Genomic DNA, 18,412 nt, shown 5'->3' with positions numbered 1-18,412 from the left:
AGTTCTGGAAGTTTGAAGACGCGAATCTCAGAGTTCAAAATAGTAAAGTCCAATTTTCTATCGACGTTTCTATATTTTACTTTTTTTTTTTTTTGTCTCATTGTATCATAATTGTGGGGTATACACTACCCGCCATTGCATTTGCATCCCTAGCCCGTGATCACGAGCTCAACGCCTTTCGGCATAAAACCCAAGGCAGAGAGATAATTATAATTTCGACGTGCAGACTGTCGAAACACCCTATTTTTCTTGTCCAGCATCCAAGACATTTGTATCAGATCGACTCAGATTCTTAAATTACATGAAAGGGAAAGGTGAACATCCCATCCAACCTTCATGGACTTTTCCCATCAATAACCATCATCGAGTCAATCAATCATTATTGCATTACCAGTGGGTCCCCGCTGGCCTCTCCGTTTAGACACGGATCATTTCAACGTATCTCATTTGCACGCCCAACAGAGACATCAACCACCACAAAAATGGCTTCCCGTATGTAATATCTCATATGACATGACAGCTTTCTCCCCCACCGCACAGTTCGACATCATGGGTTTTGGTGCTAATACCACGTTCCATAACGGACGGGCACACCACACGCACATATGCCAATGTGAGCGATAAGGAGAGACAAAAAAAATAAAAAATCATGTCCTCCGAGTAGGCGAAGTGAGTACGAGACTTAATTGGCGTTTTAATGCTGCATATCTTTCTGTCTCTAACGGCTTGAGCGATGCCCACCCCATGTAATCCACGTTTATGGCTGGTCTAACTTAGGGCGATGTCGAAATTCCAAGAAGAGTTCATCATCTCTCTCCAACGTAACAGTCACGTTTAGCGGTTCTTTTTTGCTTCAATGCAACGAGCTATTAATATATCCGCATGAAAATACGACTGTACCGTGCGGTAATTGCGAATAGAAAAGTTTGTAAAGAACCCCCTCCTCCGTTGAAACCGATGATGATACAACGGCGTGCTACTCAGCCCATGATACGGAGTCTATATGCCCTTGCTCCTTCCTTCCTTCCTTCTTTATTCTCGGGGTGAATAATACGGGAGTACCGGATACACCACTTTCCCCGGAATAGCTAATATAACAATATCGATACCCCATCGCGGGCGGGATATTAGCGCAGTCAATCAAAGATCCCCCCCATGATATATATATCGTTTCCGACATTTTCAACTTTCACCTTGGGCTTAGCCACAAGCTTCATACCAGGGATACTTCCAAGCCGGGGTGCGACATCCTTCTATCATCATGGGTGATCCCCGAATAATAAACCCCTCCCGAAGGATTGTTCCCTAGAAAAATAGCAACTAGGTATTGTAATTAATAGAACAAAGTGCCCGATTTCTTTAATCCCTTTGATATGATATCCCCTGTGCCCTTTCTTTCCCAGGAATGGGAGGAGGTTATGGTGATTTTTTCCCTGGATCAACCTGGTCTTTCACACCTGAATATAATTTAGCGATAGAACATTGGGGAAGCTTGGGAAGAGTTGGAAGAATCCATCCAGGTTCAAGGGCCTCGTGCCGTCGGTGGCCTGGGCTGGCAACTGCAGGAACGGCACGGATTTGTAAAAAACTTTTCCTCGATACTGGTATCGATTTGATTTTTGCGAGATATACTGTAATCTACGTATCTGGATACTACTAGGCTAGGTTAACGCAATTTTGAATAGAAGAGAAAAAAGAACAACACCATAATCAGAGCATCCACTCCCAGTAACCAAATAAGGCAGGCAAGCACCGTGCCTCGGTCGAATAAAATAAAATCCCTTGAAAGAAAAAATCCCGAACCAATATTCGGCCTGGTTCCGTGCTTCCGTGCTGTGGGAACCGAGCTTGTACGACTTGAACATTTATTCTTCAGGATTAAAAAAAATTTAAACCAAGACATTGAATCTCGGTAACCAGCGCTTCAGCGCGCACACACCAGAGCTCATGCACGTGCCTCATAAAAGAATGTCGTTGTGCTGTAATGTGTAAAAGGCTGCCTCATTCTGAAACTGACAATCATGGTACCATTTTGACCGCATTTCTCGGCGCACAAGGCAAGTCATGTAATATTGGCTTTGAAAATAAAACACTGGGGGAAAGGCAGTCGTACGTAGCTACGGCACATGTTAACTGCGTAGGATTCAAAATTCAGTTATAGATAATAATTCTACGTCAAGTTCCAGACGATGATGGGATGATAATAGGGTTCTTTTTTGTTATGACAATCATAGCATGGACTCTTGGTATACAAAAAAAAAATGAATCGAGAACCACGTGCCTTTCGTTTCGCTCGCTCCGTTGGTTTTATACAAAAAAACAGAAAAGGCTCCGCTACCCGCGAGTGAAGGAAAATTTTCAATCGTAAAATGTTTCGTAGCCTTCGTAACGAATGTCATGAGAACCGGCAAATAGTTCCGATGAGGCGAACCTGCCAGAAAAGAATGAAAATCACGCCCATGCCAGCAAACATGTCCAAAAGCAAAAGAGAAATATACATGACAGGATCCTCGAGATGCCCCCGAAGGAAATTTACGTGGGGGGCTAGATGAAAAAAGGGAGCCGAGTAAAATCGACCGAACTCCAAGTAACTTTTTCACATAATGAGACACGCGAACACCAGTAGCAAACGCAGGAAGAGAGGGTTGAATGAGTAAAACTCTGGGATATTGTATTTTTTTTTGCTTCCATAGTAAAGGTATTTGGTAACAAACAGAAAGGTATCAAGGTTCTCAGAAACTCCAGCCCACAAGGAAAATAATAATAAAATTTGCCCCTTCTATGAAACAAATGCCTTTAAAATAAAAAAACTAAATTCGAGGTAACCAACCCAGTTTCTCCAAGATGATAATACAAAAGCAAAAATACAATGCACCGAAAACAAAAGTAGTACTTGAAACCATAATGAGAAAAATAAAAAGAGTTGCCACAACTCCTAGCCAATGAACTCGCCGTTGATGAGAGATTCCCAGCTGGACCCGGACTCCCAAACCTTTCGCATGAGAATCCTCGCCCGTTGAAACTGATTCATCCCACTCTTCTCAATCCCCAGAAGACGCTGTAAGATATATTCGCGATCTTCTGCGGTGGTGCTTTCACACCCTGCAGTGAAAAGTGGAAACAGCACGGCATTCCCCACGTTACTCTGTTCAGGGATTGCTTGCATAGCCTCAATGATGCGCTGGATGGCATCTCGGACGCATTGGTGATCTCTTTTGTAATTGAGAACCCTGCGAAAGAGATGGATTTGAGCAGCCCAGTGGAAGGCATCATTTGAGGCAAGCATTTCCTTGCTGCTATCATCGGGAAGTATCCGATCATCATCGAATGCTCCTGCTTCCTCGGATGATGCCCAATTCTGCTGCGTATGTTTGCAAGTGCCGAGAGAGTGACGTCGGGATTCTTCAAGTTGTTCCCGAACTCGAAGAGCGTCGTGGTAGATTTGACCTTCTGGTACCCATTCTGAGACATGGGTTGTGTAACCCATGTCTCGCATACCTTCAACGAAGTGCCGCTTCTCCCCATCCGCTTGCCGCATCAGCTCACCTACTCGAGTGAGTAGGCCAATGTAGCGATTCGTAAACCCAAAGAAGCAATCGACAGAAAAGTCAGCCATCATGCCGAGTTCCTCTTCATCGACCGTCCAGTATTGTCCCGCTAACAGGGGGATTGTGTTGTTTTTGTTGTTATCATTTACCGAAAAATACCCCAAAATGTCAAGATACGCAAACCAACGAGACAAGAAGAAAGAAACTGGATCCCGCGAACGCATTTCTTTTGCACCTCCGCGGGCGAGGATAATTTTCCGTGCCGCTTCGAGATGTACTTGCCAAGTTATTCCCTCAGCGAAGGGATTTGGCGAAATGATTTCATAAGAACAGAGCATGATTGCGGTGGCGAGAGTTGCATTCGATTTTTGCTCTTCTTCATCGTTCAAGCTCTGATGTAAATGCCGATAAGCGTGATCTAAAAATCCACTAACAAGTTCCAAAGGCTCCGGCTGTTTTGCCTGACGAGCTTGGTGGCTTGCTGAATATGCTAGCAGCAAATTTAAGAGGCCATCATGGTTCATGGCCACTGTGGCACGGTCAGTTACTGAGAACTGTGTGCAGACGAAACTGGAAACCTACTTTGAGGTAGGACAGATTTGAAGGGGTTGCCATTGCAATCATGAGGTACCAGTAATGGAGCAGTTTCCGAAAGGAAATGCTGGAAGTATACTGTGCTCTGAGGGTTGCCAGTGATAGCTTGTGGGAGCGGGTTGAGCTCCTTCGGCAGTTGCAAGTAGGCTGGGTGACCCTTAATGGTTGCATAACCATCCTTCGCGTCTAGTGTAGCACTATGCAGCTCCTCAACTGCATCGGCTTCGGCATCAACGATCCCAACCGTGAATGGAGGGGAGTTATGGCTGTGTTGAGCGCTGTATGATTGGCTAGCGAAGCTTGGATACTCCTGGGCGAAGTTTTCCACTGATCGTCTGTGGGACTTGTCAGAGGAGATGTATGGGTTTCCTCTGATGGTATCCTGGTTGCTAGCGAGGGTTGGTGGTGTGACCGGGCTAGCGTAGTATAGTTGAGAGGAGAGACCAGCAGTGGTGGTTGGCACAGAAGACGAAAGACTGGGGACGGTAGTAGCCAAACCATTGCTATAGGTGAGCTCGGACGGATGAGGAGGAGAAGAAGTATTAGAAGTAATAGAAATGGATCGCTGGCGACGGAAAGCTCCGAGATCAGTAAAGCTGCCATGAGGACTTGGTGGAATGCTGTGGGAACCAGTAGGGCTTCCGATGGTCAAGTGGGTAAGGCTAGGAGTTGGCGAGGACATCTGATAGAAGTCATATCCGGATGAAGAGGAGAACATGCTCTCTTCAGACATATAGCTCAAATCACTGTCCGCCGTCGAAGCAGTAGAAGGGGTGAGTGGGGGACGTTCCGGGATTCCATCCAGGGTCCACAAGTAAGGGTGAAGGTGCTGATAGTTTCGTGGTGGGGAAGAAGAGCTGGCGAGGTGAAGAGGGGCCGGGATGGATGAATTGACCAGGGATGTTGGGGGCGAGGCCTCACATACTGAAAAGACGTTCTGGTATGTAGCCAATCCCGCCTGTGAAGAGGTGCTTTTCCGGCTGGAGGAGGACTTTGTGGTGCAAGAAGACAGCGTCGGTGAGGTCCTGGTCGAGCTGTGGGTAGCCAGCTCGAACTGGGCCGGCGACGGGAACTGTGGTTGGTTGTAGTTTGTGTTGAGGCTGAACTGGCCGGCACCAGGGATGTTCTGGCTGGCGTCGTCCAACTGGGCACCTTGCTCCAGCAGCTTCTTCTTGAGCGGTCGACCACCCCACGACAGACGGATCTTGTAGTCGCATTCTTCTCCCAGGCGGGTGCAATTGCTACAGCGAGGCTTCATCTCGCAGCACTTGACCTTGCGGGCCTTGCAGTTCCTGTTCATATCAAAACACCATGATTAGTATATGAGTATATAAGTATACGGAAAGAGAAGACATACCAGCAGCCATTCCGGCTTCTCCGTCGGATCTCGCGGCCAGCGACTGGAGCACGAGGCATTTTGTGTATGTGAATGTGTAGATGTAAGTGTGTAGAAGGGAGACACAGAAGTAGCTTTGAAAAACAAGCTACAGAAAAGGAAGGGTCGAGGGAGCTTTAAGTGGTGTGCGTGTGTGTGTCTGTGTGTGTTGAAGTACAGCGAAATCCCTGTTTTCCTTAACCGAGGCACGCTAACAAACAGCACTAGTGAGGTGAAGGTGAAAGTGAAGGTGATTGAAATAAACACCGAAGGGAATGTTGATGATGATAAAAAAAAGAATAAGAAGGTGCTGTCGATATCTGATATGAGTATATAATCGGATACAAGTACTGGCCGTGCAGTGGGGAGACAGCTAAGTTCTTATAGGTCTGAGATGTCAAGTCGCAGGGAATGCAAAAGCAGAGTGGACCAGCTGGCAAATCAGAACAGCTTATTTTTGGTTTCGGTCGAAGGAGAAGTAGACAACAGGAGCAAGGGACGAGACTCGGCTGGGGCTCAGGATGAGAACCGGTGAGACACAGTTAATTGTTTCGAGAACGGATGGACGATATATGCAAAGAGAGGCTCTAAGTGTAAAAGCAACTCCGAGATCTGTTTATGGAAGGAGGTAGAGAGTGAGGTTGGAGATGAATTTGGTTTTAGATTGGAATCCTCGGTATCAGGACTGCTTTGACCTGAGTGATGAATGAGAAGTGCCAGAATTGATGCGGAAGAACCGTCGTATAAGTACTTTGAGATCTCAATTTTCAATGCAGACTGTAAACTGCTCTGAGATGCACATTGTACTTACTTGCCTACACCCCGGCACATACACTTTAGTGTGTGGGACACTCAGTTGCAAGTCCTGTATACCAGACAAAAGAAAGAAGAAAAGGGAAAAAAAAAAAAGAAAGAAACGACTTGGAAAAAAGAAATATACTTCTCGAGTCTTAACGAGTGAGGGTCTTCCACTAAACCCAACAAAAGATAGGAATAGACAGATTCAAAGAAAAAGCACCGCTCTATGCATATTGGTCATGAAATTTCGAAAAGTAGTTCTCGGTACTTCCTACGAACAGCGGAAAAAGAAAAAGGATTCCCTTTCGCTGTTGGCAAGCCTGCTCGCTGCCTGTAACTTGGTCTGTCCTGCAGGCTATTGCGGGGATTAGAACGCTAGCGTCTGACCCTGGCCTCGTCTTAATAGAGATGAAATAGCAGGTCACCGATCGTTCGGCGTACCCAAAAGTACCCTCAATGACGGGGGAAAACTTTCTGGCAACCATCGGGAAGTTTTCCCCACCCTTGTCGTCACTAGAGGCACACCGGGACAAGGATCTGACACCCACGGGACGATTGCCCCGAATGCCCGCTATAGAGGTGTTAATCCGGTGATATCGACTTGGACACTGTGCAGAAAACGCGTTAGTACAGTATCGACGTAATAAGTGGACTTCTGGTCAAAATGCCTGGCCGGTGTCTTCTAAGACATATCTCATATTCCGCAAATCTGTCGAAATTGAAGGGATTGCATAAGGCTACCACATGGCCTGTGTGCTATTTTCTGCCATCCAAAAATGAGGTCTGTATGTATCATGTCGCATGTAGTTGATTGCATCTCAAACGGGATCCAATTCGATTCATCAAGCGCAAGCTCCCCTTCCGGAGCTAGAGTCACAGATAGAACTCGATCTCGACCGGTTTGCAATTTGAATGGCAAACAAGAAAAACAGGAATTCATCCAAAGGCGTTTTCTCAGTTGTGGAGTTTTCCCACAGCTCGAGATAATGATCATATGGACGAGCACAGAATCGGACTAGTAAACCCGCAGCTTAAGCTAGGACCTAAGCAATCGCAGTTGAAATGCAATGTGGTAATATTCGGTGGATACTATAGAGTAGTGGCCAAAAAGTCCACGATACCTGGTCGGGTGCCATACAGCTTTATTGCTTGAGCTGGCGTTTAGGTCAACAATACTTCTCTTCGTTCGATCACCGTCCTACCATGAGGATGTCCTCCCGGCCTCATTGACTGGTTCGCCTATCTCGAGTATATGCGCTATCCTACCTAGTCGCTGCCGCCGGCACCAACCCACTATATTCGACGGCCATGCGATCCGCCAGACAGTATAACCGATAAGGACACCTTTCACGGAGTGTCATGTATATCCTGAATCATGATCGAATATGACTGTAGATGGTTCAAATCGGGCCATGGTGAAAAGACGAAAGACGCTACCCTTACAAATTCAAAAAGATGAAAAAATTTTCGTAGATGCGTCGACGCCCGAACTCAATTGCGTAGCTTCGGCCGTCTACGGGCCCAGATGGTGGCATCGGAGTTTGCTCAGATACAAAGGTGAACATGACCGCACTATTGCAGGGAAAAGTACAGGGAAGAGAAACAGAGATGCGGCTGTGGCGCAGCATTACACTCGTCCTCGCCTACGTTTCAGACCGATACTTCTAGTAAGAAATGTCTTCGTAGACGACAAACGGTGCAGCAAATGAGGTAACGCCGCACCAGAAGTCTCATTGGGGGTGGCTTAAACATCGAAATCAGACGGGCTAGTCTCTTGGTAAGCTCGAAGTCTCTAAACTGGTGTGGCTGTCTTTCGTCCAACGCAACACTTTATTCTACGAACTTTTGCTAACCATAGCCGAACCTGTATCGAAACGGGCAATGCTTTTCTGAATGACGGAAAGTTCAAGAGAACGAGAAAGATATGCCCAGCTTCACTGAACCGAAAGCTCTACCCAATTCCAACATTTTTACGTTCAAAGAACTCCTCTGACTTCAGTCCAATCCCAAATTTTTAAAGTCACCGAGTAGTCCGGAGCGGACGTGTGAAAGCGGGACGACAAGATGGAATGATAACTGATAACTTGCGTCGGTACTAGGTGGGTTACCTTTGGCTTCCACTGCGAAAGCTAAGAGCTATGTATGCTCATACGCCGACCGACGTATCAATTAAGCCAGCCCACCTTCAAGCGATCAGCGGGGTAGCATTCTACCTTGCGATCGGTCAGCTATAGGTCCATCAGCTCTGTTTCCTTTTTCATTCAAGTAATGACATGCATGAAATACTTTGGCCCACAGCGATGGAAGCATCCGGCCGCCTTTTTACACACGTGGGGCAAGCATGCTCACTAAACGAGGATTCACATATGCCGCCTTTCTGCCGCCTTGAGCACGGATATAGTCTAGTCAGAAGCCCAAAAGCATGAAAAGCTCTCGAGCTTTCAATCGATTTAGTTTATCAAGTGGAGTTAAGCTAACAAATGGTTATGCAATTAGAGACTTGAATGTGAATATCAAAGTAAAAACAAGACGAAAGGAATGTTATGGCCCGGCCTCCATTCCAAAGTCTATCAAATAACTCAGGCATATGTGGGGTGGTTTTGGAATTAGCTAATTGCCTATCACATTGGTTATAGATTTTGCCGTAAATCCCTACCGATTATTGTGCATCATGTCCTCGTCTCGTCTCTATATATCATTCTGTTTAACTTTAGTATTAGGATCTTGAAGAGCTAGCTAGACATCGTCTACGATATCGGTATTCTACTATGCAGACGGCTGTGTTATGTTGCTAGTGACTACTGTGTCTAGAAACTCCAAGTAATTATTTATTCGATTTACCGAACAAGGGAAAGCTGCCTGACATTTGGTCTTTCGTTTAAGACTGTCGTGCAGCTGTCCGTCGGGTTTTCTACTACAAAGGTAGGTGTGGCCTCCATTAACGTAGTCTAGAACCCTGGGCATAGCCAAGCTAAGGGCAGAAACAAGACCTCCACCTTCGAGCTCTCGTGCTAAAGATTAACTTTTACAGTCTTCGTATTAGCGATAATGATCGAATGCCACCAGGTTCGCATGCTTATAATAGCTAGCATGATCTATGGACGAGAAAGCCAACAATGCATGAAATGCGAGACCTCCAGCTGAGCGTTTGCAGCTGTGCGCTATGTCAAGGAGTCTTTTCTCGTATAATCTGCATCCGTAAGACTGGCTGCTGAGACGTGCAGAAACTATACTGTGCGGAAACGCCGCCCTGCTTCAGGTCTGTTTCCTTTCTCCGCACAAGCCAATAGTGAACACATAAATTTTGTGGATCCATGGTCATGGAGTGCTGATTATGCTGGATAGAAGGATATCAGGGTTGGAGGCACAGAGTGATATCCTTCATTAGGTTACTTAATTATTAACACCCAAAATATGTCTAATGTGGATAATGCCACCACCCTGTGAACACTAGTGTTCTTTTCCTGTTCCGCTATAAATATAGCCAGTTTAGGACAAGGTCAACTGAACTTCCTATCCGTGCGAAGCTTAGGCCGTGCATCTAATTTGCATAATCCTCCGCTGCTCAACGGAGGCTCCTCATGATTTTGTCTTGAAGACGCAATTAGCGTTCATGTTGCGTGCCTATGAGCAGGTCAGCATTAAGCTTATGAAGTATTTACAACGAGGTCCGATCAATAAAATCGGCGGGTAGGGAGGATAATAAGTTAATTGGAAAATAATCCCGAGCGAAAGGGTAGTATATGGGTGGCACCGAGGGGCTAGGGAGTAAATAGATAAGATTCAAAACCCTCCGACGAGCTCTTGGTTGGCCAGAGGCCGAAGGCATAGATCGATCAGTGCACTCTAAACTAGTACTAACAACGGCAAAAGCCTAGCCTGTCAATATGTCATTTTGAGTAGAGTATATGACCACGCCCACATAAAAGAAAAGACCTGGTCCGAAAATTAATGTTCCAACATCAGCCGGCGACCATCATGGTGTGAAGGCCGATATTGTCCGGATCGGCTTGAGTGGGTTCCCGAAAATTAATTCTCGCACAGAGTAATTTTCGTCAGGTCCGCAAGCGTAAACGAATATATTATAACAGAATGATATCACATAAGGAAATTGGGGAGGCAACGGGGACTTTCTAGTCCTCTCTCTCCCCGATAAAATTATAATTATTGCCTGGTATCCTATTTCTTTCGCAATATGAAATATGCCTACAACCGTGCCAGACAAGCACCCCCCAACTTCAGCCCAACACACCACACCACACGTGGGTGCAGAAAGTAACACAGAGGCACAGATCAGGCAGAAATGTGTTGTCTTGTGTTGGTGTGCCTCTAAGCGAAGGGCTGATCCCTGCCCATCACGTTGCTACCAGGCTTCGGCTGAACTTCTAGAAGACTGCTGCTTTGGGTTTGGTGACGACGGCCTGCAGCTGCATCTGGTAAAATTTGCTACCCCCCTGCGCCCTCCGAGCCTCCCGCCACTTTCCATTGGCTACTCACAGCTGAGGCTGGTAGCCTCATGTTCTTGTATCAGCGCCATGTTCAAGGCAACCAATATTGCGCGCTTCACATTTCTGCAGCCAGGGAAAAAAGAGGGGGAAAAGCCGCAGCAGATAGGATTTAAGGTGTGTCGACAATAACGGTTACCGGCAACCACTCGATCGAATATGACTGGCGGATCATTAGGTGACTGAGAGATATATCCCTTCAATAGGTTAGTGTCGACGCTCTGAAATTACCTAAACAGCGCCCCAGGCTGCCTTCCCGTCCTTTCTAACCTGTTCCTTTACCTTTGTAGACGAGGTCTCTGGGAAGCCACCGTCGGCTTCTGTATCATCTTGGGCTGATGCCTGGAGAATTTCAGAATATCAAGGTTCCATTTTTATGAAAGTGGGTCCAGCCCTTGCATGCATCATTCCTGCCAGAGAATGTCTCTGATCTAAGACCTTTCTTCAATATATGCAATAATCGAGTCTCAATAATCCGAACTGCGGGATTTGGGTCTCCTTACAGGTGGGGATCTCATGGAGAAGATCTCTGGTTGGACGGAATGCATCTATGCCATGTGCCCAGCCGAACAACCACGTTTTTTTTTGGGCCCGAATCGGGTGGCGACAAATGCAGAGGCTCCTCCCATTTCCCATGCGTCGTCGACGGTGTGGTACCCGCTGATTAACCAACCAACTTGCGGGGTCGAACTAGTCTTTGGTACAAGCGAGAATATGTCTCTAATGATATATCAGTTTGTACTAGAACAGCGGATCACTAGGCATCGAGAAGGCTAAAGGGGAGCTTTGAACGCACACCAGGCGAACTGCCAGGTGCTATTCGATGGCTCGATCCAAAGGCCAAAGTGCTAGGGTTTCAGGCAGTATTCGCCGTCAATATAGACCCACGGTACCTGCAGATGATTTCCGTTGATTCGAAAGTCTGCGCGGTTGCGTACCGGCTGTCTATCAGAAAAACAGTGCATATGATCGTCAATATCGGCTCCCTCGGTATCGGGCGGATCCGTGCGCACTACAAAATTATTCTCAGAACCAACACAAATAGTTCAAACTTTTTGATAACACACTATCAAGGAGGAGGAGAACCTAGTTCCCAATGATGATTAGGCATCAGGAGCCCCGATTATCATGGTTGTAATTTCAGATAAATCACTCGAGCCGTGGCCAGTGCGCTGAAACTTAACGGTCGACGTTGATTGTAAGTGCGCGTACATACATGTACAGGATGTATGTATGTACACGGGAGCAGTCGCTCGCGTGCTCAGAGGCATGCCCTGATGATGTCCCCAGGAGATCTAAAACGGCAGGAGGCACCACAAAAAAATGGGTCTAAATGAAATGGATTTGGTGTGGATACAATTGCGACAATGAAACAAACCCCACAGCCAAAGGCTTTTATTCTAGAGAAGCTCTAGAAGCTATTTCGGCGCATGAATTGACAACTGCACTTGCATGGGGGAGCTTCAAGTCATCAGACGCCTCCTCAGTGTATAACTTCCAAAACCGCCCTCATACGTATTTACCTACATACATACAATTATAACTTTTAAATAAACGGTTTTTTTTATCCCCATATTCCGTTGCACGGCTGTACAGATGTGAAATTAATTGGTACAGAATATCGGATCAGTTTGTGTGGAAGAACGAAAGCAGTCAGTGCGGCAGAGGCGAATGACAGGCTGTGACAAGCCGAAGTGAAACTGCAGCTGGAACATTACCACACACACAACACATGCACTATGAGCAAAGAAGAAACTCAAACCGGCGTGACCACACACCTCCCGCATATTGACAGGTCTATGTCCCTTTTTTTCCCCCTCCTACTAGTGTTATATCTCGAAAGGAGATCAATCTCGTCTACGTATTTATAAAAGATAACAAATTTACCGGTTTTAATTTACAATATGGGTCTGATGATTGTTTGCGTCTGAAATGTGGAGATCGTTAGAATCAACTGTCCGGATGTGCATACGCTCAAACCGAGATATCTCACTATCAAAAAAAGTTCCCGCGGAAGGCTTGGCCAGGCTGATCGCTCACACCAGAGCACCGTATCAGGTACGGCTTCTCGGGCAGTGTAAAATGTCGCGAGGCAAAAAATATGGGCTGTGCCTGTCCCGATCAGAATGAAAGAGGTCGAGATCGAAAGTCTCAACTCGGACAGCCCATGAGACATTTCCGTTTTTTCTCAACTTCCATGCATTGCCTTGTATATCAAGCGAGAAAAGAGTTTACGGTGAGACCTGTTTTGGACCAATCCGCATTAACGACTGGCCTCGCATAACTGACTTCCCATGTTGTATCTTAGGAATCAGAAGTCTATTGTAGGGCGAGCTGTTGCTGCGCAGCTGCCCTTACGAATTCCATCGCCCCTTGACCCTGCAGGGCCGGAGGCTAAGAGTGAACCGTTGGCTGTCGCTTGCTCATCTGAGAAGCTGATGATATCTGCCATCGACGCTTTGCCATAGGAAGCACCTTGCGCTATAAGCGATTTACCTTAGACCGGTCTAGCTTCAGAGGTACGGTTTTGACGGTGGCCCCGTCGCATTTGAAATTATCGAAAAGAACCTCGATGGTAATTGCCAGGGACTCACGCTAAGTTCCCCACTTAGCTACCTGCTGCCTTGAGCTAGGGAAGCACACGAAAAAGGATCGGTACCTGTGATATGATGAGCCCCCTTGACGGTTACCCCAGGACCTGCACGACATCCACACCACTTTTGGCCCAGGATTTCCCAACATGTCGGCTGTCGGGGCATTTCCAGACGCCAATGCGCCAATAACAATAGTCGAGAGAAAAAATCCGGGTTCGTGTCCTGCCTCTAACGTCTTCGCACTCGACTCCGGGCAATTTCAATATCCACTTGTCTCCTCAGGTACCTTTCCACCCTTGTCATAGCGCTATAACGGCCCCCCAACAGTTACACATCCAATCGTTTCAACCGCAGGACGACCAAGAAGAACTCTCAAACATTTGCCATACCTACCATCTTCACCTTTTGCTCTCGTGCAGAGAGGGCTGGAGGTCAGATTAATGTTCCACCCTCCAAGCTCGCTAGGCTGCACTAACCTACCATTCGCTCACACCCACTCCTTCACCCTTGACCCGTCTCCACAAGTCGTTATTTCTAACCTTCAAAGGTTCGATGAAATTGAAGGATCCTATATTCGTCCATCTCTTCTGCAGGAATAGGACCCACTCTTCTTAGCTCTCCACACTTGTGCGCACACGTTAACCGTGGATCCACCAGCTGAACTTAAGCCATCTCATCGGCAAAAAAAGTAAGATGTCAAAAATTCCGCAAGATCATATGCTCCTGCATACCATGCCACTTTTACAAACGCTATACCTTAAATATCGAGACGTAGGTTCTCAATCCCTGTCAGATGCCCTCCACGCCATTCCCTGCCGCAATGCAAGCACGGCTGCAAGGTCCATCCAATCGACATGCATAAACCTCGTACGCCACCACTCTGTGTAGCCCATTTTAAATTCCGAAATGTAAGTTCTGTGAATGTACCTCGAATTAGTCCGAGCTGGTCCGTTGAATCAGCAGAAATAATATCAAATTCCCCATTCATACCCCTCCCACACATATTTACCAAGCCGTTAAACCTGGAAAATAAACCCCAGTGAAGCAGGGGAAGGGACCCACCCATGAACTGTTCGATCATTGGATTATATTTCCGCCATCCATGTCGAAACTCTGTTCACTCTACCTTGGAGGCTTAGGGTACTTCGTGAAAAGCAACGTTTGACAACCCGCATTTGAAGGAAACGGGCTGATGGTACCTTACGAGCCTGTGCTACTGATGGTCATGAAACGTAGGATAACTGTGCGGATACCACTTGCCTCCCCACCCCGCTGGCCGCTCTTACCGGTGCTTGGCTCTTGAATTTCGCCTCCCACCCCAGGTATGTATGCCGTATACCCTGGGCATTGCAAGCCTCAGACAGTACAGCACAGCAAAAGCTGAAGCTGAAATGAAGCACCCAATGAATTTACAAGGCATCGAAATCATTTATCGGATACAATTGGAGCCATGAATCCTGTGGCCTAATCCTAGAATAAAATCAACTTTCAAAATCGATCATAAAATATACACGATTTATAAACTGCGGTCAAGTTGATTCCCCACTATGATTCTAGACCAGTGGGTACCCGCGCTAGCTTATAATATATTGTCTGATATGTATAATTATAATGTCTCACCGCCTCCGCTTCAGCCTTCACACAATTGTGCATACAGAAGTCCATTTATAAAATTATATTGGCTTGTCTGAATGTGGATTTCAAGAAAGATGGGTCGAAACACGCCATCTTTATAATATTAAATGACGTTATGCGTATTGCAATCGACTGACGAGACAATGATCTTGTGGGGTTTGGCATTTGGCCCCCGGGCTCCGTGAAATCCTAAGATCCCCGTGACCAGTGATATCTTCTTCGGGGATATCAAACTCAATGTCTTAGAAGCATGATATTATAACATACAGCCCCACTGTTATACGTTACGATATGTATATCGTAACGCGGCAAACCTCTGCCGAGTAGCCGTGGTTTATGTTCGAAAACAATATGCTGTGACATTATCTGACTGAAACAAAACCTCGTTGGATATCGATATATTCGAGCGTATACATGCAGGGGTGATGTTGGCATTCGTGTGCAATACATGCGAAGATCATGCATATGAGAACTTGAGTCCTACGCGAGAGTATTATCGGGAAATTATGAATACTATTGTAACCTCTGATCGCTAAGAATCTAGGTAGTGAGGGAGATTCTGCTATCTACAGGGAGGAAGTCTGGGGAGGGGTCGAGACTTGTTTTGAAAGCAAACAACGGCATGATATCTTCCTGTCGTGAACGGCACGGACCCTCCACTGAGAGTACCAGGATACAGAGTTTCAAACGGTTTGGAAATTGATAGGAAAGAGTAGCGAGCCGTAGATGTGCTATTATTAACAGTATACCATGAAAGCAGAAGCATCCTATGGAATCCTAGAGAAAGTCGAGCACAGAAGGAGTGGCGGGGTCACTAGACCGCCATGCTAGAAAAAATGCAAAGAAAAGGTCGGGTTTGAGAGGGATTGATGTGATTGAAGGATGGAAGGATGGAAGGATGGAAAGAAGTTGTATTCCACCATCTGGAGTAGAAAAACAGGTTTCAAGAGGAACAGAAGAAAAAAAAGTAGTAATTATGAAAGTACTGTAGCCTCACTTCTCAAGAACAATTGATGAAGAAGTCAAAGGAACTTTTTTTTTTTCAATTGCATAAGCGGGCTAGGAAAGATATATCGCCGTAATGTGTATCGAAGGGATCTCGTTCCCAATTTCCTATCGTTGGTTATAAGTGAAATGATTAGAAAACGCTTACATATTGATAAGGCTCAAGGGGATCATTCTTACTAATGGTATTTCTCAATCAAAGTCGAGGTTGCCGATAGGTTACGATGCGGGTCCTTTGATAGCAGAAGTTAAAGCGTATGGGTGCCGGAACTTTCCCCATTTTCCATTCCTTGAAAAGTATCCAACAAGAAACAAAGTTGCTGAAAGTTCTTGTGGATCTCATCCTCCTCTGGAGTGAGTTCCTCCGAGTTCGCAACTTTAGCTTTCAGAGCTCGAGCTTGGGCTATCTGTTCGTCTGTCCAAGGAAACTGAATTCCCAGAGTATCCGTGACTTTCGGGGACGCATAATTGACTGGTTGCTTATCTTTCTTGTTAGCTGCTTGGTCGGTCCTAACATCGGAATCATCGCAAATATATGGTCTCTTGGGAATTTTAGAGATGGCAGCTTGCTCATTCTCCTCTTCAGGAGCTCGTCGCTTGCGAGGGTTGTCAATGATCTCAGACAGAGGGCCCTTAACCCCAGTCATTTTTTCTTTCGCTTGTTTGAACACCGAGGTCACGATTTGCTGTCCTGAAGTTCGAAAGGAAGAGGTACCGCCTGCTGACCATTTTTCAATTTAGTCCTGATAGGATATTAATCGATCATAGTATCGAGGGTCCTCACGATTGGAATGATATGTGCGAGTCCCCAACAAACGATCCTGATGTGGTTGCATTCGGCCTTCCCAAGTCAGTTGCTTGATCTTGATATTCATGTTTTGAGGAGCTTACTCCACTCGGGTCCTCCAACGTGGTTGTCAATGCCCTTAAATTTGTGGAGCATGTCGAATTCTGGCATGAAGAACTGTCCTGGATGAATGGCTTGGACACCATTTTGGTTTCCTTCGGCGATGTAATTGAAGCGGTTTTTGAGTCGGCCCCAAGTGTATTCGCCCTGGGCGACAACAACCCTGTCGATTTTCTCGAGTCGTTTAGAGCGAAGGATTTTGAGATGGTTCGCGATCTCCCAATTATCTTGGAATAGAAGCATAGGTTCTGCATTGCTGTTTCCGGAGCCACGCAAGCTCCAAAGATGGTAGAACCGTTGTGCATGGTTTTTAGCAACAAGATGTCCGATCAAGTTGGAGAGGGTAGTCATTACGCCGATTTCTGGACAGATGGGACAGGATAGAACTCCGCCATTGCGAAGCTCAACTATGCTTCCGTCGGCTTCCTTCTTCGTGATCCGTTTGAAGTTACAGCCATTGTATGTCCAGACGGTATCATCGTCAATATGATGGTTGGAATCATCATCATCATACAGAGTGATAGCCTCTTGATTTGGCATTCTAGGAGCTGGATGGTGACTGGGAGTCAGAAATGGAATTTTAAACTTGATAAGCTTAGGTAGATAGCAGTTTGGGATGCTCGAAGGGTTGATTAAGAGTTGTGGGAAAGGTGTAAAGCACAATGGTTTGCCATGCCAAAGGAGTTCGTAGAAGGGCAGAAAAGCCAATTATGAGACCGAAGAGACAGTGAAAGGATTGAGGCTCACCAGTGTTCGACATGTTAAAGATCTTCGCACTTAGAGTACAATGTAGGAGTCGCGGTGGAATATTGAGCTATCGGGTATTGGTGCGAAGGATGATTGAGTAAGAGGAGCGTAGAGGGAGCGAGGAGGGGCGTCTTTATCTAGTTGCAACAAATTTCACTAAAATATACACGTCTCTAAGATGCTACTCACAATGCCGCGGCAACCAGAAGGCCCGAGTTGGGATAGAAACGTCACAATTATATGAAGTATATGTTCAGTCTCGGCACTGTTCAACACGGAACTCTGTGTGCTAGATCTATACAGGAAGATGAAATTCAATCATTTACCACTAATATAATACCGTGCAGACTGTTGAGGGACTCAAGGATGGTGTTTTTGAAATTTGGTTCTGGGATATATGATATTTTGTGGAGGTTCTAAGGCATCTTGATTGCTCCGAAAACTGCCTTCAGTCGTGCTTTCCGCTCCGGAAAGCCCTCAGTATCCCTGCAGTAGCCACTGCCATCTTTTTGTCACTAGCGCACAACGATGAAGCGTACTATTGAATGTTGAAGGTGTACCGGCTATTACATAGAGCTGGCAATTGTGATACTTTTTTGATGTGTTGCCGTGACGTCAGGGGATGTTGCATTTTGGGGATCCCGGGATTGTCCCGGTTGCCTGCCAATTAGGCTTGGCATTGTTCCCGAAGCCCCGGTAGCGAA

The 18,412-nt window shown here is 46.2% G+C and overlaps 2 protein-coding genes across 2 annotated transcripts; both read right to left on the bottom strand.

Moving 5' to 3' along the window:
• Positions 1-2,935: 2,935 nt before the first annotated feature.
• DFL_008905 (uncharacterized protein) lies at positions 2,936-5,558 on the bottom strand (the record flags this gene model as incomplete). The annotated part of the gene is made up of 3 exons (XM_067638709.1): positions 2,936-4,077; positions 4,131-5,434; positions 5,500-5,558. The coding sequence occupies 3 exons, from the start codon at positions 5,556-5,558 to the stop codon at positions 2,936-2,938; spliced, it is 2,505 nt and encodes an 834-aa protein (XP_067486571.1).
• A 10,744-nt stretch (positions 5,559-16,302) lies between these two features.
• DFL_008904 (uncharacterized protein) lies at positions 16,303-17,501 on the bottom strand (the record flags this gene model as incomplete). Its single annotated transcript, XM_067638708.1, has 3 exons — positions 16,303-16,772; positions 16,839-16,895; positions 16,946-17,501. 3 exons carry the CDS (start codon positions 17,499-17,501, stop codon positions 16,303-16,305), a joined length of 1,083 nt encoding a protein of 360 aa, XP_067486570.1.
• Positions 17,502-18,412: the final 911 nt, after the last annotated feature.

This window comes from Arthrobotrys flagrans (genome assembly GCF_004000055.1).
Source record: "Arthrobotrys flagrans strain CBS H-5679 chromosome Unknown unitig_1, whole genome shotgun sequence".
NCBI lineage: Eukaryota > Fungi > Ascomycota > Orbiliomycetes > Orbiliales > Orbiliaceae > Arthrobotrys > Arthrobotrys flagrans.
Note: the sequence above shows the minus strand (reverse complement) of the source record. Positions and strands in the feature narration are given on the sequence as shown.